Here is a 26136-nt window from a genome sequence, read left to right on the forward strand (position 1 = left end):
CAGACTTGAATTTGACAGTTTAATCAAACTACACAAATAATAATCAACAAAAAACAGGTTTCAGTGATCCACTGTAGAAAGATGTGAACTTTTATAACTACAGTGGAAAAAACCCATTCAATTCAGTTTTATTTTCTTCATATAGCACAATATTACAGTGATGACTGTCAAAAAGCAATTTATATTACACAGTGAAAGACCCAACATTAACCTATGAGCAAGCACTTGAAGCAGGTTAGAGAAAACTCACATCTGCCACAACTTTTTGAACTGATGAGAAAGAGAAAAATCAAAGTTATGACAAACAACAAATAAAATATGGAAAATATGGATATTATCAGTAATATATGAGATGAATGGTCATCTTACAAATTAAATAATTAGTAACTGGCATAAATCTAATTCCAGACAGCACAAAAAATGACCAAGAGATCAGTTCAGTGATTCCAACAAGTGAATGTAAGACAGAGTGTACTAATCGGCTGCATTTTTCAGTATCATGGTGCCTGTAAACCATTTACATAAAAAACAATAATTAAAGATAGTTGAAGAATTGAGACCTGCAGATAGCTAGTAGCTATAGCTACCTGTGTTAGCACACTTTATTATTTATTTTTTACTGACTAACTTCTTTTTAAAATCACCCACTGTAGGATTTGGAGTTTTGTTGATTTTGCACTGGCTTCACTTTTTACCCTGCTGTTTGTCAGTTTACTTTACCTAAAACCACAATCTTTTCCCTAAACCTATTATTGCTGGTGTCAGTGGGTCAAGACACTGATGCCAAAGGACACGTAGAAAAATAACAACAGGAGCATTTCTAAGCTCTTCAAAGTACTGGGTGTACTTAGGTATGGTTGTCTCATCTCGTACTGCAGCACAGTTGCCCTTAATGATCCAGGGCCGAGTACGTATCAGTTTGTTTCAGCATCTTGGCTCCTTTCTTGGAGCGGATACACTTTTGAAAAATGTTGTCTCTTCATTGGTTAGGAAGTGGCATACTGTTTTCACATATATGTTATTTAAACTCAGATAGCCAAGTTTACTATGTCAATATGTCTATTTACTCTGGAGAAGGCTGTAAAACTGAGAAATCTGTCCAAGATGGGTGGATCTATCAGTAGAGCTCACTTCTATCCGATCACAATACTGAATTGAGTTGCTCAGGATATCCTGAATCTTTCTGTCAGTAAGCACTGCCGTTTTGTTGCTGTTAGCTGGCATTCATAAAACTTTGATCTAACATTGTTTGACTCAGACACCTAGAAAATTAATCCTGACATGATGTGACTAGTGATGTGGTTAGCCCATAACCAGCAGCCTCATTGTCAGTTGGTCTTTACTTCACTTTATTGATTTAAATAGCACTCTACACAGGATAAAAACCACAAAGTGCTTCACAATAATGGTCGGAGACAAAGGAGACCACTTGTCTAATCTGCTGACAATAAGTCATTGTAATAAATTGTGAGTAAATAAGAATATTTATAAACGTTTTTGTGTGTTACAGCCCTGAGTTTGGTTTAAGAGATCAGGTTTGATTTGAGGATGAAGATTCAAAGGATCTGATGATGTGAGTTAAAACAGGGCTAAGATCAGGACCTAACGTAATGATTTCAAACCTTTTGCCCATTTGAATCCATGGCAGCAGTGCTGAGATTCTTGTCAACAATAAAATGCAAGTATTTAACAGAAGGTGCTACAGATGAGACTTTGTTCATATCCAAGGACCCAACCTCAGGCAAAACCAATCCTTTTTGAAAACATTTGTGATTGGCCTTCAGTCCCAAAAAAGCTTCGTCTGTCCAGGTCAGGGTTTTTGTAGCTTTGATTTTCTTAATCTTACCTATGTGTAAAATAGGATTTTTTTAAGCCTCCTATCTTGACTTTATCGCTATCCCTAAGTCACTCACAGCACACAGTCATCTGCATATTAGAACAAATAACCGGAGGAGGCAATGTTCATCTCATTTATATTAAGTAAGGAGGTTCTCCACAACTGATTTTGCATTTATTTCTTCTTATAGTCGGGTAGGAATTTCTTCCACTTCATATTCTGCAGAACATAAGAAAAATTCACATATGAATATATTGCTGCTTACAGTAAGAACTGAAATACATGCTATTCTTTCAGACTTACACTTTTACTCCAGGTGGACTTTGACTTCTTGGTCTTCATGTCATCCAGTGTCTCATAAGTGTTGCCTTGAACAGTGGCTGCCTCACCAGGGATCTGCTCGTAGGTGTCATCTCGCAGCCTAGCAGGAGTTGTCGCCGGAGGAACCTCAGCATACATGTCATCTCCTTGCTGGGTTGAACGGCTTTCAGACCCCTCAGAGGTCTGGTACAGAGGGTTGGATCTTGATATTTCCTGATCACCTTCCTCTGACCTGATCACGCTTTCATGGGGTGCATGGAGAGAATAGGTTTGGCAGGTAACCTTCTTTACTGGGACAGGCGATGTCAGAGATAGGCTGCTGAGCTGGTTGGAGTACTCCTCCTCTGTGGTGTTGTTGTCCAGTTGTGGTAGGGATTTGCTCCTGCTCTCTACCTGTGTCGACTGAGAGGTTGTGATGCCAGGAAAAAGATCACCAGGATACATTGTGTCAGTTGTATCAACTGAGTCTTTGTTAGACATTACTGCTGAATTTGTGTTTGCCATGATTCCGTCTGCTCTGTATGCGTCCATCTGGGATTTCATTGGATGTGAAGTTGTATCAGGCAAGGAACCACTCAGGGTAAATCCTAGAGGAATCCCTCTTTTTGGTCCTGGAGGCATACCCTTAATAAAAATGAGAGTGACAAAGCTGTCCAATTACACAATTCACTAGCATTTTTTTAAATTCAATAAATTTCATTACATTACATTTTTTTTAGCACCAGTTCATGACAATATTTCCGTAATATTTGAGAGAAAAGCCCAAGAATCACATGATCTACTTTGACCAAGCACATGGCCACAGTGGGTAAGAAACTGACTGGACTTTGAGTAATTTTCACAGAAAATTTTGGCTTTAGTCTTTTGAATGAAAAGACCAACAACCAGTGTTGGGGAGTAACGGAATACATGTACCGCCGTTACGTATTTAAAATACAAAATATGAGTAACTGTATTCCGTTACAGTTACCGTTTAAAAAGGTGGTATTCAGAATACAGTTACTTTGTTGAAATAAATGGATTACACGGCGGTATTTTCCTGTTTCATACTGTGGCGGGTCAGGACTGTTTGGGTTTTGTTTGACAGCTACGTTCTGTTGTTCCAGGCAGCAGCGTTACGGTTGCCATGGTTACAGGGTGACGCGCTCTCTCTGCGACTGTGTTTCCTGGGTGAGAGAGCGCCTTTTTGTTGTTGTTGTTGTGCAAAGCTAATAAGCAGAATGCTACAGGCATAGCTCTAAAGAATGTAGCATCATGGGCAGTGTAGTCCGTGCTGCGGGGAGAATGGACTGCCATACCCGTTATGTGTCTGTGAGCAAGAGGAGGGAGAAAAGGACAGTAGAAAAGTCCGAGCTGTCATCGAGCAGAAACGGCAGATGGAAGCATGTAAATATAATAATAACCACTGCAGCCAAGAAGAGTGCCTGACGAGCCCAGTTGTAAGTAAGCTATTAAGACTCGACTGTACACTGTGTTCGTGTTTTCCTCCGAAACAATAAGTTCTGTTGGAGCCTTTCAACGCCTCTCTCTGTCTCTCGCAAGCAAAGTTGACCCAAACAACAAAGTAAAGCTATTTTTCGGCTATGAGCCCGACACGGAACCCAACGCGTTAGCCAGAGATCCCTTTACTACGGTTCGGAGCCGCGGACCTTCAGTAACAGTAATAAATCACAGCAATAGTACATTCATGTAGTTGTAAAAAGCATGATAATATATTAAGTAATCCAAAGTATTCAGAATACATTACTCTCATTGAGTAACGTAACGGAATACGTTACAAAATACATTTTGGGGCATGTAATCTGTAATCTGTATTGGAATACATTTTAAAAGTCACCTTCCCAACACTGCCAACAACAATGAATTTTAGCCATAATGTAGGCAAAGCATATTATTTTCCATGAAATCAAATGTTCATCAAACGTTCAATTGTTGAGATTTTGTTGTATTTTTATTAGTGCTGTCAGCGTTAATCTCGTTAAAATGACGTTAACGCCATAACCACATTAACGCGGCAAATCTCCGTTAGCGAGTTAGTGCCCTGTGCGTGGGGCTGCACGGCATCAACGCGTTAGCGCAGTTAACGCATTAGCGCGTTAGCACCGTGCAGCCTCACGCACAGGGCACTAACTCGCTAACGGAGATTTGCCGCGTTAATGCGGTTATGGCGTTAATGTCATTTTAACGAGATTAACGCTGACAGCACATTGGGTAAATCAATGTGTGTGAAATTTTAGCAAACAAAGACATTACTTCTGATTGAATCACTTCCAAACTCGTGTCACGTTTATGCTCAGCTTACATTTTTATGATTCGGTCTCATCTCTCCAGAATATTTTCATCTAATTTTTATTCGCTTGAATACATCAGTCAGTGCATTTCACCATAGTTTTATCCTTCTGCATTAATTTTTATTTTAGTCATCATTTTGCTTTCATCAGAAAAAAATGGTCAACAAAATTAACAGTGGATCTGCCAGATGGCAGTACAGCATACTGGAACTATGGATATTACAGAACATATTTAATGTATCTTCTACACTTTAATTTCATTCCATCTAAAGAGCTAGTATTATCTATAGGCGAAACTGAAACACTAAGTCTGAGATTTTATTCTCAATAAAATTGAGTAGATTTAAACACCAACTCAGAACAGGCAAGACTTTCTGATATAATTGTGATTTTAGCAAAAATGATATGCAGGTGCATTGTCCTGCTGAAAGTGGCCATCAAGTAATTCTATGGCCATGAAAGGCTGTTCAAGGGGTTCCAAAAAAATAGGTGCTTTCAGCTGACAGCGATCAGACTGTAGCGCGCTCTTATTAGGCTGTATATCACATATGCAGGAAGCTGCAAAACACCGTTCTGTGTCATATATAAAATTGTGGTTGTTTTGTACGTGTGTGGAGTCGAGTAAGGAAACACATTTTCCACACATTAGTAAACCTTTGTACTTGTTTGTTGAAGTTAATTAAAGCACACCAAACCAGATTCTGTGTACTTCATACTAGAGCTGGGCGATATAAGATTTTTTCATATCACGATATGTTTTTTTTTCATTTCAGGCTATAACGATATATATCACGATATAAGCCAAATAACTATATTTGAAATAATTAGCAGCTTGTTTTAATTTAAATATTTATTTCCCATAATAAGTTCAACAGGGTAGATGTACTTAAGGAACATGAGACTTCAGTTTCAGATAAATAAAGGCAAATATTGCAAACTACACAAAAGGCAGCCGCTAAAGCGTTTAAGTTTCAAAATAGAACAAACAAAACAGACTAAATTGTCAATTCCACTTAGAAACAAAATATTAATTCTAAAAATAAATCTTAGGTCGTTTTACAGAAGAACAGACAAAATTGACTAACTTTTGTCAATATCAAATAAACTGAGAACTAAAAGGAAATTCTCAATCTCTCCTTGTTGTATAGCTTAGCTTTTCAAACAGTTTTAACAGTTACTTTAGTCTGACAAAAGCCGAATGACGAATTAGCGCTTTCAGTCAGAGATTGAGCATGCACCGCTTTATTGTATTTCCAGACTTGCTTTCGGCACAATTTACAGTGCGCGCTACTCTGTTTTTTGTCAGACTTGAAATAGCCAAAATACCTTCACACTACGGAACTTCTATGGCCCTTCCGTTCGACAGTCTCTCCGGCATTGGAACCATCATTGTTTTTTTCTTCGGTAACCTTCGCTCACGCTCTCGGTTGATTTTTCTCTAGTCGGCAAATTCATTTCCTTCATTACCCGGGCTGCACGGCTGGCTGCTTCCCAAACAAATACACACGTGCGGCTTGGCACTTGTGCTGTACATAACAAGTCACGTGACGTGACGCTGCGGCTGTGATTGGTTCGGCTCTGCGCTACTTAATTTGGATTGGCTGTTCTTTTTTTTTTAAGAGCGCAAGAGAGATGAGGCCTATCGCAATAGTTTAATTTTTCTATCGAGAAAAAGTTATTTCTCAATACATATCGTTATCATTCTATCGCCCAGCTCTACTTCATACACAGTGGCTAAACAGAAAATTCAAGACCACTGTTACCCTGGCCCAACAAAGATCTCTTCAACAGCAAGGCATGTAATAGAGTACATATATATATATATATATATATATATATACATATTTTTTTTAATATATTTTTTTTACTTCTATAGCGCTTTTCTAGTCACCCAAAGCGCTTTACAATTCCACTATTCATTCACTCTCACATTCACACACTGGTGGAGGCAGCTACAGTTGTAGCCACAGCTGCCCTGGGGCAGACTGACAGAAGCGAGGCTGCCATATCGCGCCATCGGCCCCTCTGGCCAACACCAGTAGGCGGTAGGGTAAAGTGTCTTGCCCAAAGACACAACGACCAGGACAGAGAGAGCAGGGGGATCAAACCAGCAACCTTCCGGTTACAGATGAGCTTTCCAATCCCCTGAGTACGGTAACCTAAATACAGGCCTCTCTCATACTGGATGGCAAGACTGTAAGGTGAAAGCATAGCTCCCATCACTGACAAACCAATAAGTTCTAAATGTTATCAGAAAATTCTACAGTAAAATATCAGGCAAGTGGTTCATGCCATAAACGTGTAACAGCTCTCAGGTCCAGAGTTGACAAACAGCGCAGTAACTGTTTAGTTGCAGTTCTTGCTGCTCAAAAGGATCAGACCTGATACTGAAAGGTTCACAGTTTTCTCTTACAGAAATGTAACACTGGATCATTTTTCTCTCTTTTTGGATCAGTGCTTTATTTGTCTGCATTACGGGTTATGTCACATTTTAGGTCATATTTATGCAGGTTTCACAAATTTTAAGTATTACTGTATTTTTTTTTGGTCCATAATGGTGCTTGTATTGCGGTTCTCATCATATACATATGAAATATAGCTCTCATATTATGTTACTTTGCAATCTTTGTTGTGTTGATGCACAAAATGAGCTTTAACTGTAAAGTTGGATTGAACTGATTTTGTTGTTGGATGCTGCCACTGAAAGCAAACATTTAATTATTGTGAAAACTGTGTGGCATACCTGCACACATTAGCATAATTTGTATATAAGTATGCACGTGCAGTGTTTTACACAAATTTTCTCCTACATGATTCTTGAGCTACTGAATAAAATTAAATATAAAATTGTAATTCCCTAAGAAGTATTTTGAATATAAAGCTTTGTATGAGGTGAGATGCACACTTTTAATTACATGTTATGTAATTACAGCACTTATAATTCTGTATTCTTCAAAAAGGACAGTTCAAGCGTCCAGCTTACCTGGGAAAGAGACATTGCATCCACAGACACCGTCCCCGTCAGCTTTCTGGCTGTGGATTTGGGTGGTAGTATGGGTGGCTGCACTGCAGGAGGGTCATTTTGCTGCTGAATCCTTTGATTAGTACCCATATGGCTGTGATGATCACTTTTCTGATCCCACAGAGTCCGCAGTGCCTGCACGCTCACCCCAGACATCTGTTTGGTGTTATAGTTCACCACATCATACAGTTCATTTGTGTCCACCTGAAAATCATAAGCAACATTATTGTCTAATAATAGCTTCAACAAACAAAACCAGACAGATGTGGAACTGACATCAAATTCAGTCACATGTTAAGGTATGATTAGCTTGTGGAGACCAGACCGCTGTATTTAAGGATTAGACATTAGACAAGATTAAGGTTTAAGAATGAATTTGCTATTATGGAACTAAACATGTAAAAAATTACAAGAACTTGACTGATGCAGTAGGAATGAACATCTGGACCTTTGCTAGCAACAAGAACTTTTGAACCAAGCTTTACATATCCAGGGATGGAGCCATGTGACCAGTGTTATGATTTTTCATAAACTTGGTGGAATAAAAAACAGCAAGCCATTCTGCTTATCAAACAGTGTTTGGAAGACTCTGTTGCACTAATATGGTCTCAGAAAAAAGAAGCATTTGGGAATGTGTTCCTGTCCAGTCAACAAAATAAACTGAGAAGCACCCGGTAGTTTTTATTAATGCTAACAATTTTCAGTGTTGTTGAAGATGTAACTAAAATGGCCAACTACTTCAGGGCATTAACACTGAATCACTGGAAGCCATTTACAAATACTGTTCTAAAAGTGTAACAGTTTTGTAATGTGTTATTTTCATATCCTACATTTTTTGTTCTCTTCCTGTAAAAACAGATGTCTTATTATTATTGAACGGAGCTTTATGCATTTAGTTGCTGAAAGGTAACAAAACATAGAGTTGTGAAACAGTAAAGGAAAAAGGGAGTAAACACCTAGTTTAGTTTCACCTAAAAATGGCAACTTGCAATTTTTATGTTGCTAATAGTTTTTAATGGACTTCTTTTATTGATTAAAGTTTCTTCAGCTCTTGTTCTGTGACAGTTATGAGTTAAACTTCTATACACAACAAAATCCGTCAGTTTAGGCTGAAGTGTTCTTCGGCTAGAAGCTGCTGTGAAAGTGTCTCAAAATGTCAAAGTGTACATTCATGATGGCTTGCAGGTGGCAGCAAGTGCTCTAAAAACTGAAGTGACGAAAGACTAGGCTACACAGAAAATGGACAACATACAAGCTTCATCAGTGAGTAATGAGGACAATAATGAACAAAGCTTGCTTCAAAATGCAAGTGAACAAAGAAGGAGGGTATAAAGCAAACAACTGATAACAAGTAAAAATGCTGACATATCTGCAGTCTAACATCCAAAGCACTACAGATGAATCTTGCTGCTCTGAACACAACAGAATGTCAACAGAAAAAATTCTTACTAACATCAAGGGAGAAGTTTTAAAAAACAAATCAAAAAAAGACGTATCACCTTATCACCAAGAGAAAAGCTGAAGTCAGACATAACCGAAACATACTCGTCATCACTTGCAGACAATTTAAAGGAAAAGAAAAGGGAAGGATGACACTGACATTATGAAACTCTATGCTGACATAAGAAGTTACATGGATTTGAGACAAAAGCATTGATGCATGTAAGGCAGTAACTGTTTTTTTCAAAATCATATATAAAAGGCTAACAGGTGCTGATGGAGATATCAGTGCAGATATCAATGGTTCTACTGCAGCACAATATCATGCTGCAGTGGATCCATATATTGCATCAAAACAAGTCAAACTGTGCAAAAGAAAAGAAAGCAAAGGGAAATATTACAAACTCTGGAAGAAGAGCATAAGAAAGAAGCTTATAACGGAGAAAGACTGCAGGTTGGTCGTATCCAGTCAGCTAAGAGCGCACCACACCCATGTGACAGATCCATGGGATCTCCATCTCCTGCTGTTGCTCTACTAGCACAAACTGTTCAGGACAGTATAACGCTGAGCAGACTACCCACACCGGAACCAACAGTGTTCAGTGGTGAGCCAATCCAATAGAAAACCTCCTTAATGTTACTGATAGACCAAAAGGGCATCTCTGCTGCTGATAAAATCCATTTTAAAAAATCCATTGGTGCACTGTAAAAAAAAATCCTAATATAAAAGTATTTTACTGTGTATTTTACAGTTTTGTTCTGTTCTTCTAGAATATCATTAAATTTACATAAATAGACTGTGATTTCACATTTCAAATGTAAATTAACGTAAAATCACTGTAATGTAATAAAACATAATTTTCTTGTTTTTAAATGTATTTGTCTGTACATATGCATATTTAGATTGTTAAAATACATTCACAAATGTATCATGATTTCACAAATATGTGTCCGTTATTTGAAAGATTGAACTGTTAAATTCAAATGTAATGCTATGGAAAAATATATAAAATGATTCTCATAAACTGTTTTTACATCAAATAATTAGGGCCCGAGCACTGAGAGTGCGAAGCCCCTATTGTATCTGCTCTGTTTATTATTATTATTATTATCATTATTATTATTATTGTTATTATTTTATTTTATTTTATTTTATTTTCATTGAAATGAATTGCCTTTTTGGGGGCTTTAACATGCTCAAAAACTCATGAAATTTTGCACACATGCCAGGTCTGGTGAAAAATTTTGTATTTTAATGGTTTTACATATGAGCACTGGGAAATGGCTCTAGAGCGCCACATAGTGGGAACAGGAAATGTCATGTTTTACACTTTGGGGTACAGTATTGTTATGGTTGACATCTGCAGCCTCAAATTTCTCCAGGAAAGCCTTAAGCAGTTGGTCTTGGGTTACAGTGAAAACTGTGAGTTTTCACAAAAGGGTGTGACCTCAGCAGCATGGCGAACATTGATGTCTCGCCATGAAGAAACAAATTAGTATAACTCAATGAAATCCAGTCTGATCAGTAGCAGACTTTACAGACATGATGTCAGACCCGCCCTGAAAAGATTGATGTGCCCATTGTCAGGAATATGCAGAACGCCACCTAGTGGCAACAGGAAATGTCATGTCTTTAATTTTGTTGTACTGATTTTCACAGGTTCATTGTGGCCACCTCAAAAGCGGTGAATATCACCATCAGTCCCTCTTGATGCTTCAGTGTGAGAATTGTGACTTTAAACCGAACGGCGCACCCTAGTGGCAACACGGTTCACCATGAACAATTAAGTGGCTTTTGAGGAGCTTGGAAAGTTTAAAAAGTCTTGAAATTTGGCGCACACCTCCAATGTGATGAGGGCTATCTTATTATGTGATCATTTTCCTTGAATAGCGCAAAATGGCTCCACAGCGCCCCCTACAAAATTTCAAAACAACAGCCGATGCTCTGTGTTTTATGCATGAGTCTGAAACCTGGTAAGCTTATGGAAGATATCAAGATGTACAAAAAAGTCTCTTGGAGCAATATCCCAAATACAACAGGAAGTCAGCCATTTTAAAATTAATGTGTAATGTTGGCCTCATTTTCCCCTCTTTTCAGGCACCGTTCTTTGACGAACTCCTCCAAGGGATTTCATCAGATTAACCCGATCTCCTGTGTGTGGAATCTAAAGACCTTTGTGATCTTAAATTGCGAAGCTTTTTACGTTCAGGGAAACGGGGTGGCCATGGCGGCACGTGGAGTTTGAATCACTCGCCAAAAAGCAGTAATCTGCTGTCACTCAAAAACACAATGTCCAATCTCTCCCAAAGGTCGCAGGTATGATGAGACTCAAGCTCGGAAATGTTTGTTATGCCATTTGTCAGTAATGGTTAGAGCGCCACCTAGTGGGACGACTATAATCATGATTCAATGAGATGAAATGTTATCTGGTGGTTAAATGCATGAATTCCATCAATGTGACATCAGATCGGACGTGCTGGTTTTAGGTGTTGGGCGTGGCTCGATGCGCGGGGGATGCGAGGACCCTCATAACGCTGCTTGCAGCTTTAATTATTATTATTATTGCTGTTTAGGGCGATCGTGGCTCAAGAGTTGGCAGTTCGCCTTGTAATCAGAAGGTTGCTGGTTCGAGCCCCGGCTCAGACACTCTTGGTCGTTGTGTCCTTGGTCGAGACTCTTCACCTACCGCCTACTGGTGATGGCCAGAGGGGCTGATCGTGCGATATGGCAGCCTCGCCTCTGTCAGTCTGTCCCAGGGCATGCAATCATTATTATTTAAACCAACTGTTAACTCTATATTTCTGTACATTTAAGCATTATTATTCATATTGCCACATTCATTGACCTTGTTTATAGGTAATTTCATTGTTTAATCACATTAACATGTTCCTAATTTAATGTTTAAAAGCACTTGAAAAAGGCAAAATCCCAGTAAAATTAGAGCAACAAACTGTATTGTCATTACTGAAAATAACCGTATTTTTATGAGAAAGTTATTTTCTGTTATTTTATGGTATTATTTTGGCGCCCCAGCTGCCAGAAATTACTGTTTTTCTAGGATTTTTTTTTTAACAGTGTGGCCCCACTCGTAATGTCTACAAGGCATGTTCTGGAAAAAACATAATCAACAATACGGTCAGGCATTTGTTTTTCAAAGAGCATTTAGAGAGAAGCTATCAAACCTGCCGAAAATACAGACGAAAGATCCGGAAGGAACTTTACAGACTCCATAAATGTTAGCAATGCCTCGTGTAAAGGGCCTGGGAATATTGAATGACAGTGAGAAAATAACTGCCTGTTACAAAAGCTTTAATGGAAGTGGAGAGTTTCCCAGTTTCAGTGACGTAGTGTCATTCCTGTTGTTGAAAGCGTCTGGAACCCAATTACCTTCATCTCTGCTCTTTGCCCAAGTCACGCAGCGACAGTGAGAATCTAAAGGACATTAAAAGGACCAAGCACCAAAACAAATGTACACTGTGAGAAGACATCAACCAGATCACATGGGGAACACCAAACTCACATCAGCTTCACAACTGCCCAAACCTCATAAAAGGTCTCTAGAAGACAGAAGGACGTATTTGAGGGCTAATAAGCTGTGTTATGGCTTTTTGACCTCCTAAGACCTGAACTCTTTCATGGCATGCATTTTTAATTTCTCTTTGCTATTTGGGCTGATTTGGACCTGATGAATGTAAAAACAAAGAATTACTTGATTTTTATTTTTTTTACTACCTGATTTTCATTTCTGAGAAAAAATCCACATGAGGACATTCGTTTTAAATTTTGATAGAACAGTGGCAGTATAATATAAGTGGTGGATATCAGGCCCTTGTACAGCAAAATTTTGTATCTTGGTCTAGACATCCCAAAACGTGATGTCCACATATGTGGACGCCAGGTCCTAGGAGGTTAAAGCAAGGTCAGGTGTGAAGGATTGTCAACACTGTGACATTTCTGTGAGAAAGCACAGTAAAACACTATCTGGTCTCCATGTGAGGGGTTACACCTCTGCAGCACACATCCACCTCCCTCCTGCCTATCACCAACCACAGATTAACCCCTCAATAGTGAAATAGGTCTCCTGATTGGCTACAACTGCCCCAGAGCACTAGCACCCAGACGAGTGATACTTTGCAAAGACGATGAGGGTTACACTATTCAAACATTTAGGACGGAACATAGTTGTTGGTTTATCATCTTCCTTCAAGACAGACATGGTGAAGACCTTCTCCCATCATGTTGGTATATAAGAGATCCCTCAATGACCTGTAACACAGTGTGGAATACTGTCCACTATTGCATCCAAATACAACCCACTGGGATGTATTACCACCCATCTGCTCAGTAGAAAAAGAATCCTGCAAGAGATGTCAAAGCACAGGATGGGATGACCCATTGCCCGAACATCTGAAACTATGGTTGGAGCAATGGAGAGAGGACCTTGCCAATCTAGAGATAGAAGGATAGCCAGATGTTGAAAACTTTGGACAGGTGATGAAAAAGGAACTGCATCCTTTTTAGATGCAAGCACCATTAGGTACAGTCAGTGATTTTATCTGAATGTTAAGAATGAGGATGGAGATGTTCACCGTGCTTTCATCATGAGAAAATCTCATGTTTCTCCTACAAAGATGACCTCTATCCCAAGGTCAGAATTGGCAGCAGCAGCTGTCTCAGTCACATGGAGTAACATGCTCAGATAAGAGCTGTGTTACAGCAATGTGGAAGCACTGTTCTGGACAAGCTCTAAAGCTGTGCAGAGCTTCATTATACATAAATAATGAAGTACACCGTTTTCGCACATTGGTTGTAAATAGCACGCAGAAGATACACAATAGCACAACACTGCAACAGTGGTTTTATATGGTTTTATGTCCCCTCCAGTGATATACCATCAATGAAATCTGGCTACTGGCTCCCAAGATTAAGTCAACTGGTTTCATCCTACACCTGTCAGTGTGTGGTCTGTTGGAGACCAAGTAAACCTGTGGAAGATAAAAGAATGAGCAATCTCCCTACAGAACGAATGGAATCCTTCCCACCCGCCGCTCATTGTGGTGCCACCTTTGAGTTTTTGTGGTGTAGATTGATTGGCCCATTCATGACCAAACAGGGATGCAAGGAACACAAGAAATACGCCATGCTGTTTACATGCTTTAGCTCTTGTGCTGTTTATGTTGAACTGTTATGAAATCTGTCGACTATTGCTCTCGTCAGTGGTTTGCATTGCTTTTTTGCACTATGGCGCTCAGTCAAACAAATTAAGTGTGACCAAGGAATCAGTTTTATATGTGCCAGAATGAAATGAATGCAGCTCTGGTGACGTTCCTCATAGAAAACCAATGTAACTTTGCTTCTCTAGGAACTCTATTGTATGAACCCACGGTAATCATAAACAGCACACAATCTGAATCATCCAAATTGCTTGGAACACTCACTAACAGTGATGATACAGTGTTCTGTAAAAAACTGTTTCAAGTTACAATGTATGTACAATATTAAATGATATAGTTGGGAGTGTAAATTGCCTCCAATGCAGTGTGCTGTAAAGGTTTGTAAGTTTTGAAATGCGGTTATTTCTTATTTTAAATGTTTTGAGCCTTCCTATAATAACAAATGTCTTATTTTGAATGGAGCTTTACACTCGTAAATGCAGAAAGGTAATAAAAAAGTCTAAAACAGCAAAGGAAGCTAAAGGTTACTGAGAGAGAACAATGAAATAAGGAGAAACAGGGAGAGTAAACAAGGAGTTCAGCTTCATCTAACATGGCAGCAAGGTTAAATATGTCTGCTACATGTGTTTAATAATTTTGGTTTTTTGTATCTAGAGGACTTGCTAATTTTCTTTTGTTGTTGACATGTATGCTGGTCTGTGATAGTATGAAGCTAAGCTGCAGAAATAAACAGAGTTCAGGCTTAAGTTTTCTTCAGCTGGAGTCTATAGTATGAGACTGAACATGGTGACATAGGCTACCAGAAGTTGGTTCAGCCTGGCAGTGTGCTAAAAAGAATACGGGAACAGAGAACAGAATTTCATTTTTGAGGAGAAAGGCAACGACATTCCAGATATTTCAGATCTGCTCTCAGATGCAGAATGGAAGGCAGATCTCGCATTTGCTGGTGATTTGCTTTTCTACCTCAGACACTGAACCTGATTTCATACACTCATTTCTTTCTCACAGAACAGGAAAGATAGAACTGAAAAGAATTTGTGTTTTTATTACGCATAATTGTAACCTCTTTTTAAGATTATAAAAAGACAAGACAAAAAGGCAACAATCCCAGTTTCTCATGTGGCCCCATGAGGAAATTAGTTGTGCAGCCCTGGTTTACATCTTATAGAGGTTGTCTAAGGTCACGGTGAAGTACCCATTAATTTCAAGCTCCATATTACTTTGGGGAGGTGGGTGGTTCAGGTTAAATTCATCTTTTTACTGGGCCTCTCAGTTCATTGTGTGGTAGTGTAATAGATATCTCTTGGGTTATTTCCTGTGTCATATAGTTCATACTTCCCAGTGTTTTCCTAATTCTGAGATGACTGCTTTTGGGCTTCTTTTTTCTGCACCAGCCTAATCAAATGGTTTGCTGTTTGGTTCATTCAATCTGCCTTCTGTGTCTTGTGCTTGGGTTCCACTTCTATAAACCCTGACAGCCTCACCTCATTACAGCTGGAGGTCAGATATTCTCCAAAGGGCTGGATGGCGCTGACCTTGTAGTGTTGGATCAGCTCGGTGAGACTGCCGTATGTCTGAGAGTCTCCTGATATGATAAAATGTCCATCTTGATTTTGGGTGATAACAAAATGGCGGCACCGGTCATTACCCCTTGGGAGAAGGCAGAGAGAGGAATGAGGAAGAATACTGAAACAGTTTAACAAGGTTCAGTTGACATGATTTGCCTTACTTGTAGGACAGGATGTAGCCAAAAGCTTTATCACTGAGACGAATGAGAAAACATCCCATAGTTTTATCCCTCAGTAGATCCTCTGCTTCCCTGCAGCGGAGAACAAAACAGATCCAATTGAACAAACCGGCAGTCAAACTGGATTTGAAAATCTCGCTGCCACGTCATGAAACTATTCATTTCACTCTTACATCACCCAGAAAAGAAAGCTCTATTGATGCTGAATCCAGAGGTAACATTTTTCATGCTCTAAGCAAAATCCCTTGGAACCAGGGACACTCATCTTCTGCTCTGTTCCTTTCATCAAGAACCTTTTGGTCATTAATGTCAACAGACTTGTAGCTAATGCACTATAACTTATAACTGAGTCACTTTGGATTCATAGCTCTCGACTCGTTTTTATGTTGAATGGCAGTTTTTAAGAAGGAGCTTTAATCTAAATAGTATGACATGAACAAAGACAATCCATATTTTACCTCATTTTTGGCTGTGATATTAATTAATATGGAACAGAATATTGGCTGTTTTTTATTTTCTGAATAAAACTAAAGCTAAACTTTTGCTTTGAAAAAGTCATTGAGGTAAAAATGTGGGTGCTTTCAACAAAACATATTTAAGTATAAGAAAAAAAACCTCTTAGTGCATGTACTGCTGCTACATCACTATCTAAATCCCTATTTTTATCCCAATCATTACCAGTGAAAAGTAATTAAAAATGGATTCTATCAATCCTAAAATAAATCAGCGATACAAATACATAATATGTTCACCTATATGTTTTTCCCTCGTCTAACACCAAGTCAGCAGTCCTAATGTGAGGTATAAGGTAGCATGGAATGAAAATGATATTCAAACACTGCGTTTCCTCAGTAGCTAGCCATAAACACGGACAGTAAAACCACAATAGTGATGGGAGATATTTACAGTAGCCTTTAAATAAGTATTCAAATGAAATCCCAAGTAAGTACTACGTGATGAAGCCCCAGTAAAGCAGAAATTCTTAAACTTCCTATGAAAAAAGCGTAGTTTCTTTTCATGTGCTGATGCATGCTCAGTCATCTAGATAAGGAAACCCCAGAAAGTTGATTCTGTTTATCTGGACGTGGTGTTCTCAGTGGGAGAAATGTTTGGTCAGTCATCAAAGTGACTTCTTCACTACGTCCAGATGAACAGAATCAGCTTTCTGGGGTATCTTCTCTTCACTATTCTCTACATGTCCTGCAGCAAAGGTCTTTTGTATGTTGCTTACTTTCTTGTAGCAAGACCTTGAAACCAGTCAGGGAAGTTTCCATTGTGCTGGATGAGCGGTGCCTGTGTCTCAGTAAACCATCGAAGCACCAGCTCCTTCAGGCCCCCTCCTTCCTGTGGTTCCATATTCAGCTCAACACCCGACCTCTTCTCCATCCACATCCATATGTGAGCTGCTGACAGAGCACAGGTGATACAGTGTGCATACTCTCTGCTCTGATGTAATATTTCTAAAGGAAGGAGCGGTGCCTCATTTGACTACTTCTGTCTCTCATCTGAATCGGGGTATTGTTTCAGTTTATCTAGTTCATCTGCCACCAGCTTTTCTGCCTCACATTGCACAACCACTTTCATTTTACTATCTGTGTTCCTTGTTCCAGATTGAACTTTAACAGCTTGGCCCAAAGTAAATATTTCATTTGGTTTGTACCTTGGATTAACAGATCTATACAAAAACACATATAGCTTTACAAGACTTTTTTTCCCCATGTTCCTTTTTATGGTTTCCAAGTACACCCAGTCTCACTCTGTCCCACTCAGCCTATATAAAACTACTAATGTCACAACTTAAAGTACATTATGTGCACTACATGCAAAGTATAGAAGTCAAATAGCTACATTGTGTGTGTGCTATGGTCAACAATGATAAAACTTTAAAGACTATTAGCGAAAAGCAAATGCAGCAAAGGGAGAAAATAAGAGAATCGGTAAAAAAAAAAAAAAACCATACAGGAGGATATTACTGAACATACAATACAATACAAGACCTACTGGAAAGCCTGACTATTAAGATTTCAAAAACATTTTCGCAAGGGGGAGCTTAATAACTACAGTTAGACTCTAATTGACTTGTCATTTTGGAGCAGACTGAAGGGTCAAAGACTAGGAAAAACAAAAAGTAACACTGATAACAGGGATTACAAAATAAAACAGGAAAAGAAAGAGTAACAACATACCTACCCAACGCCTCCTCCTTACCTCTGTTCTGTTTACCTATAACAGACTCAACAGTGTTTTTACTTTATAAAATTTATATATTCTACTGCTTATTGAAAACAGAACAGAAATATGAGATTTTAAAAAAAGCAAGTACTGATACTGCAGAAAGAGAGAATTAAAAATCTGGGTAGAATAACAATTATATCCCACAACTGATGCTGTAATTTCCTAACATTTATTATTTATTACCAATCTACCAACCCACCGAAGGTAAAGATGTAGCTACAGCTTAATGAACAGTTCTGGGGCGATCGTGGCTCAAGAGTTGGGAGTTCGCCTTGTAATCGGAAGGTTGCCGGTTCGAGCCCCGGCTTGGACAGTCTCGGTCGTTGTGTCCTTGGGCAAGACACTTCACCCGTTGCCTACTGGTGGTGGTCAGAGGGCCCGGTGGCGCCAGTGTCCGGCAGCCTCGCCTCTGTCAGTGCGCCCCAGGGTGGCTGTGGCTACAATGTAGCTTGCCATCACCAGTGTGTGAATGTGTGTGAATGGGTGGATGTCTGGATATGTAAAGCGCTTTGGGGTCCTTAGGGACTAGTAAAGCGCTATATAAATACAGGCCATTTACTTTAACTACACCTATCTATCTACAGTATAACCATAACTACAGTATGGTTTGTGCCTTCTTTCTACACATAATATTTACACATATTTTTTCTCCTTTCCTTTAAAACTGCTTGATAGCTTACCTCTTGTTCTATTATTACCTGCATTGCATTGTAAGTATATATTTCAGAAGTATTATTGGTATTTGGAGGAAAATTACACGTGTTATTTAGAGAAGTTACTTGGGAAATTGCACCATACGTTACTAACTGCATTATGAAGTGCTATCAAATCTTGCTAAAACAGTCCACTCATAAACGTGAAATAGGACTACTGTGTATTTGTTTTCATATGTTACATGTGTGACAACATGTGTTAGAGATTCAGGCAGACCGAACAGGTAGTTCACTTAAGAGAAGACGATGGAATGAAAAAGCTCTTTGTCAGCCTGATATATTAGTTCGTGTCTGATTCAACAAATTCGATGTTAGCATCTCAGTTTTTACTGGTTCGTTTTTCTTTAACACGAGCTCACCATTTTTATCACGTTAATCTTACCCAACGCAAATATATCGTTCAGATGCTGTAACTGAGCACAGTGTTTCTCTGAATACAAGTTGTATCGATATATAACGACGACATTTATTTCCAACTATAGGAATTTTGTGACATAAGTTCCGAGACTTTTCTGTCTGACTTCGTGATCTGTGCAGACCGCTGCAGCCACAGACACAGGGACACGGGGACACAGAGACAGGGACACGGGGACACAGACACAGGGACACGGGGACACAGAGACAGGGCATGACGAGGAGGACGTGAAGTCCACGAGCACAGAGTTACGTATGTTTTAAAAACGCGGACACATTTTACATTATCGTTGTGTAGCGTCTGTCTAGCATGACACGCTGGAGTTTCTGTCATCTGTATTTCCAGATGACACAGGAAACTGCGTTGGTTATTTTCGGGGACAGGCTTGCTTCAAAATCTTTTTGCCCTTTATTATTTGTAGATGGTTTTTTAAACTTGGACCATGTTGTTTAAATAAAGCGCGCAATTTTTACGTGTTATTTAATTGTCATTTCAGGACAGACAGAAATACAAATATCAAACTCGGGACTGCAGCAGTAATGGATCTATTCAAGCAACAGAAAGTGGAAGATTTCTATGAAATTGGTGAAGAGCTTGGCAGGTACAGACGTGCACGGTTTTTGCATCTGTTTTAAATGTAGTTTAATGAGTAACTGCGGCTTGTTTAATGTAAATCAGAATGCAGATAGTGAGACTGATGGATTGAGAACAGCAGCATATTAACTACAAACTCAACCACCAACCAGAACACCAACTACTTCAACGTGTATTCTCGTGTTCATTTAACTGCTCAGCACTGGTAGTCCTGTAGAAAATATAAGGCATGTTTGCAGAGTAGACACCTACATAAAGTACACTGGGATATTTTTCCAACTTGACTTACATTGCTGAACGGCATTAGCTAATTAGTTACTCTTCCACAGAGTTATGTCTGTGCTCTAACAGTATGGAAATGACACTGGGTCATTAACTGCACCAGTGAAAAGTCTTTTATTTGTCTTTGGCTGCACACAGCTTCCTTTTTAGCTGATGATGCTGACACACACTCTCTAAATATCAGGTGGTTTCTAAAAGTGATCAGCTCTATTTCTGAGAGAAGTGAGAAACAAAGTTGCATGTGTGGCTTTGCTTTTGTTGCTGTGTGTTGTGAGAGTGAGACAAATGTCATGCACATCAAACTGCTTTTTAAAGGACTTGTTTATATTTAGCAGAGGTTATATTTGCTCTTAGCCTGGCTGCGGAGCAGGAAGTGGAGTGTCAGCTTACAAACCATTGAAGTGAACCAGGAAAAAAATAGATGGAGCTGCACGGTCATATAAGTGAATTTGAATGTTAAATACTGTACATGACCTGTGGTGTAACTGTGCAGTTTGTTATAGAAAATGTTCGTCATTTTCAATATAGATGAGGAAATTTGTGGGGTGCATTCTAATTAGTAAGGAGTCAAACAGTCAAACAAATAACTAAATTACTCATTGGTGTATTTTAACATAACTCTAATTTTGCGCAGTCAATAAAGAGACCTACAAATGTTGTAGTTTCCATAAACTTAGTAGTGCGCCAGTCTTTGCCAAATATTTATGACGGTTATATGCAGTCAATAGGACTGTACCCTTGTTTCCATCTAAACCTGCAGATATGTTCATGGTTCTGCATGGTAGTTAATAAGTGATTTTTTCAATGATCTTCATTTGATTGTGTGATTTCCTCTCTGTGTTTGAGTGGGCAGTTTGCCATTGTGAAGCAATGTCGAGAGAAAACTACAGGTTTGGAATTTGCTGCCAAGTTTATCAAAAAACGGCAGAGCATGGCCAGCTCTCGTGGAGTGCGGCGAGAGGAAATAGAGCGAGAGGTAAACATCCTCCAGCAGATTCAGCACCCCAACATCGTCATGCTGCACGACGTTTATGAGAACCGCACTGATGTGGTGCTTATCCTGGAGCTGTGAGTAGCTAATTATAACTACTATAATTACTCAAAGATTATTACGGAACTAGACTCACTTTAGGTTAAAAAAAAAGTGACAATTCATTTAGATTATCAGCTTCAAGAGACAGAAGAAAATAATTAGCTTCTCTAAAATACAGTGCGGTGGAAAGTCTTCATGTATATTCTATATTTTGCAAGTCATGCATGTTATAGCAAACTCAGAGTTGGTGGTAACAAGTGTGAAAGTCAATATTTGATATGAGTTTTCATGAATAGAATAGGAAGGTCATTTCAACACTATTTATTGGATATCGGCTTTCTTTTGTTCTGTTCTCTGTTCTCTGTCAAGATCATCCCGCAGTGCTTCAGTAATGTTAAGCTACAGTTTCTGCAGAGCCCATTTCTTATGAGGCTGCAAAAGGATCACCTGCAGGACCATAAGACAGTTTTTTGCTGGATTTTTCTGAAGGACATGACTTTCAGATACTGCTCGTCTGCTGTATATAGTTTTTTAAGCCCATCATTTCTTCTTTTCTGCTCTACTTGTCCAGTTTTCTCAAATGTTTTTTTTTTAAAGAAAACACTGCATGCTAGGCTGAGATACAGTGTTGTGAAAAAGCATTTGACACCTTCTTGATTTCTTTTTATCATGTCTGCTAAAGTTGCATGTTTTAGATCAATATTAGACAAGGATAACTGGAGTCAATGTAAAACAGTTTTGAAATTATGTTTTCATTTATTAATGGAAAATAACTACCATTACCTAAGTACCTACCTAAAAATTAGTTGATTGTATTAATTTTGTCCCACCCTTGGGAACACGCAAGTCCAGACTTTAACTAACATCCACAAACGGACAATTAGACGTTCTCCTTCAGGATTTTTTGGTATAGAGTAGAATTCATGGCTCCATTACTGATAACAGGTTGTCTGGATCCTGAAGCATCAAAGCAGCCCCGGTACATCACACTACCACCACCATGTTTGCTGATAGTCTTTTATGACTTGCTGTTTTAGTTTTATGTGAGATGTAACAGGATGCAAACCTTACAAAAAGTAAAACATCTGTCTTTTTAGTCCATAGAATATGTTCCTCCAAAGTTTTTAGGGTCATCAAGATGTTTCTTGGCAAATGAGATGAGCCCTTGTGTTCTTTTCCGTCAGCAATGGTTTTCACCATTGCTGACGGAAATCTACCTTTTTTTTCCCCATTTCTTATTACTGAATCATGAACACTGATCATAGGTGAGGCAAGTAAGGCCTGCCGTTCTTTAGATGTGGTTGTGATATTGAAACATGTCCTTATAATATATGTTGCCTAGAGGTGACTACTGAAGTTAAATTGGTACTGTATAAGTGAACATCATGAAAGCAAGACTATCAAAATAAAACAGGAAGTAACACACACACTGAGACCCAGACTAAGACACGTTAACTTGATAAAGGGGCTGGAGAAAAACAGGGAGACATGACTGACTGGGAAGAAAAAAGGACGAAACACAGAGATACTATTAACATGAAGAGAAACTCAGGGACCAGAACTAGAGACATTAACTAGCCATGCCAGGGAAACCAGGAACCTGCAGAGACAGGACATGGAGAAACCAGACAGACACAGGGACATGACCGGGGAGAAAAAAGGTTACAAAACATGGAGAAGAAAAAAATCTTTCAAAAGAAATCATTTGATATATGAAGATATACACTATATTATATATTTTAGATATTTAGTATATTCACTAGATTGCCAAAAGTATTCACTCGCCCATCCATGCAATTGAATTCAGGTGTTTCTGTCACTTCCGTGGCCACAGATGTACAGAATCAAGCACCTCGGAATGCAGACTGCTTCTATAAGCATTTGTCAAAGAACAAGTCGGTCTCAGGAGCTCAGTCAATTCCAGCATCCGACTGTGATAGCATGGCACTTGCCCAGACATAACATTTTCTGGCTACCAAATATTCACAATTTTAACTGTGTGTGAAAAGTTTGGAGATGGTCCTCTGTGTTCCAATATGAACTCAGTGATTCCTGAGATTAGGGACAAAACAGGTTTTAATTTTCTAAAATATATTTTTTGATTTTTCAAAAACATATTTACATATAATTGTTACACAAAGTTTTGGCTGTCTCCCAGTCTCCCAGGTGTAACATTTTTTAATCATTTATGTTTTTGCTGGAGAAGTGCAAGGTTTTTGTCAACCCCGACAGACACAAAGAAACGCAAAAATATATATTTTAAATTAAGTTGTTTCAGCGATTTTGACTATTAGCAGCTTCTCTGTTCTTATTAGGATGCCTGGGTCGTTGACCCAGGGTTTTTGGGTTTATTATATTATTTATAATTTCTAGTCTTTGGGTTTTTGTTAGAGTCATGTCTTATGGTTTGTCTCTGTGTAATCCTTAGTTGCTGTCTCCCCTGTCCGCTATATCCCCGTGTCCAGTCAGTGTCTGTGTCTGCCCTGGTCCCACGTCTCTGTTCCCTCTGTAGTGCCTGCATGTGAGTCTGTGTCTTTTGTTCAGTCTGTGTTATGCGTTTCCTGTTTTACTTTGAAGGTCTGTCTTATCTCAGTGTGTTCAGTTTACGCTTCCTGGTCTTGTCAGTTCTGATTTGCCCCAGCTGTGTTTCCCTCCTGTTGTCCATTCCCTGATTGCTCCCTCTATGTATTTAAGCCCTGTGTTTCAGTTTGTCATTGTTGCCATCTACCCTTATCTTGCTGTGTGTTCTGTCTACGTAAGTGTATTTTGTATTCTTAGTTTTGTTACACTTTTGAGTTCACGTCTGTCTCCGTAGTCTGCACTTTGGGTCCTTTTCCTGTCTGCACACAGCCTACACCTAACAGAAGATCGCGACCAGAACATGGACCCCGCAGACGTTTTCACTTCAGAGTCAGACGCTGAGATGGAAAGGCTGGTTAAATTGCTGGACCGAGGGTCCAGCAATTTAAGGGGCCCGTCCAGCCACAGCCACCTGTCTCCGCTGGAGGGTCCGAGGGGCCCGTCCAGCCACAGCCACCTGTCTCCGCTGGAGGGTCCGAGGGGCCCGTCCAGCCACAGCCACCTGTCTCCGCTGGAGGGTCCGAGGGGCCCGTCCAGCCACAGCCACCTGTCTCCGCTGGAGGGTCCGAGGGGCCCGTCCAGCCACAGCCACCTGTCTCCGCTGGAGGGCCCGAGGGGCCCGTCCAGCCGTCTGTTCCCGCTGGAGGGCCCGAGGGGCCCGTCCAGCCGTCTGTTCCCGCTGGAGGGTCCGAGGGGCCCGTCCAGCCGTCTGTTCCCGCTGGAGGGCCCGAGGGGCCCGTCCAGCCTCCTGCCTCGTCAGCTGGGGGTCTTGGAGGACCCAGCCAACACATCCTCATCTCTACTGACGGTTCCGGGGAGACCGTTCAGCCACCACCTACATCGCCGCCTGCAGCGCCCACATCGTCGCTTGCAGCATCCCCGCCTGCGGCAGCTTCATCCACGCTGCCTGCAGCGGCTTCATCCGCGCCGTCGTCTGGTCCGGCTTCATCCGCGCCGTCGTCTGGTCCGGCTTCAGCGTCGCCTGCAGCGCCACCATCTCCGGCTCCCACGCTGTCGCCTGCAGCGCCACCTTCGCCTGGTCCGGCCTCCTGACCTGCTCCGTCGCCGCCGGTGTCTCCCGCCCGGCCGGCCTCCTGAACGTTTTTCTGGACTCTTGGGCCGTCGTCCTCCGGGCCGGCCTCCTGAACCGCCCGGATTTGGGCTGTTATGCCGTCGACCTCCGGGCCGGCCCCCTGAACCTTTTCGAGACTGTTGCCTGGGCCTCTGCGCCTTTCGTGGGCCCTTTTGTTTGTTTTCTTTTGGACTGTTCCTGGGCCTCGGTGCTGTTGTTTTGGACTTTGTTCCCTGTGTTTTTGTTTTTGGCTCCTTGTGTTTTTGTTTCTGTCCGGTTCCCCCGCCGCCCACCCTGGTTGGGTTGGTTTTTGTTTTGGTGTTTCGGTTTGGGCTGTCTGGGAGCCAGCCCTTTGGGGGGGGGGGGGGTACTGTTAGGATGCCTGGGTCGTTGACCCAGGGTTTTTTGGGTTTATTATATTTATAATTTCTAGTCTTTGGGTTTTTGTTAGAGTCATGTCTTATGGTTTGTCTCTGTGTAATCCTTAGTTGCGGTCTCCCCTGTCTGCTATATCCCCGTGTCCAGTCTGTGTCTGCCCTGGTCCCACGTCTCTGTTCCCTCTGTAGTGCCTGCATGTGAGTCTGTGTCTTTTGTTCAGTCTGTGTTATGTGTTTCCTGTTTTACTTTGAAGGTCTGTCTTATCTCAGTGTGTTCAGTTTACGCTTCTGATTTGCCCCAGCTGTGTTTCCCTCCTGTTGTCCATTCCCTGATTGCTCCCTCTATGTATTTGAGCCCTGTGTTTTCATCAGTCCTTGTCGCGATCTACCCTTATCTTGCTGTGTGTTCTGTCTACGTAAGTGTATTTTGTATTCTTAGTTTTGTTACACTTTTGAGTTCAGCATTAAAGCTGTTTTGAGTTCACGTCTGTCTCCGTAGTCTGCACTTTGGGTCCTCTTCCTGTCTGCACACAGCCTACACCTAACAGTTCTACTGTTTATGCACATATGTTTTCAAACTAATTATACCACCTTTTAAAATTAAGACTGTTTTGGCTTTTTATTATTAGAGTTACAGTCATACATGTTTTCAGAAGCTTGCATTTAATCTCTATAAGAAACAATCATATTTAGCAGCGTGCAAATTATACATTTATTGAGAAAATTATGTATTTTTATTGGAAGATCATGAGGGAGGAAAATATATGGTTCTTCAAAAGAGAAAAATAAACCAAAACTCCATATTATGGAGTTGACAAGGTGCTGACTGTGGTGACACACTAGTAGAAAACAAGATATTATTTCTTTCAAAATGACCATTAAACCTTAACAACTTACGTAATATCACAAGACACATCATAACAATTCTGTTTTTGCACATGTCAAGTTCTACATCTTAATAGTTCACCAGCAAGTAGCTGCCTGCTACTCCTTGATTCCTAA

The 26136-nt window shown here is 40.1% G+C and overlaps 2 protein-coding genes across 5 annotated transcripts in view; one reads left to right on the forward strand and one right to left on the reverse strand.

The window, feature by feature from the left end:
• The window catches only part of si:ch211-112g6.4, a 61498-nt gene continuing 35362 nt past the window's right edge, over positions 1-26136 (reverse strand). For 2 of the 4 annotated variants that reach the window (XM_039621267.1, XM_039621348.1), the window contains exons 2-7: positions 17065-17236; positions 15816-15905; positions 15571-15736; positions 7433-7675; positions 2141-2782; positions 1-2056 (exon numbers count right to left, since the gene is read on the reverse strand). In XM_039621267.1, coding sequence (XP_039477201.1) covers positions 2012-2056; positions 2141-2782; positions 7433-7675; positions 15571-15736; positions 15816-15905; positions 17065-17225 — 1347 coding nt within the window. In that variant the 5' untranslated portion in view covers positions 17226-17236 and the 3' untranslated portion in view covers positions 1-2011. Of the gene's footprint in view, positions 2057-2140; positions 2783-7432; positions 7676-15570; positions 15737-15815; positions 15906-17064; positions 18293-26136 lie in introns of those variants that run through there. The other 2 variants (XM_039621322.1, XM_031757714.2) reach the window with 2 other exon arrangements.
• Positions 19088-26136, forward strand: part of dapk2a (death-associated protein kinase 2a) — a 34796-nt gene continuing 27747 nt past the window's right edge. The window contains exons 1-2 of the mRNA XM_031757710.2: positions 19088-19797; positions 20919-21140. Of these exons, the coding sequence (XP_031613570.1) occupies positions 19736-19797; positions 20919-21140 (284 nt within the window). The 5' untranslated portion in view covers positions 19088-19735. The remainder of the gene's footprint in view (positions 19798-20918; positions 21141-26136) is intronic.

Source organism: Oreochromis aureus, linkage group 1 (assembly GCF_013358895.1).
Source record: "Oreochromis aureus strain Israel breed Guangdong linkage group 1, ZZ_aureus, whole genome shotgun sequence".
NCBI classification, from domain to species: Eukaryota; Metazoa; Chordata; class Actinopteri; order Cichliformes; family Cichlidae; genus Oreochromis; species Oreochromis aureus.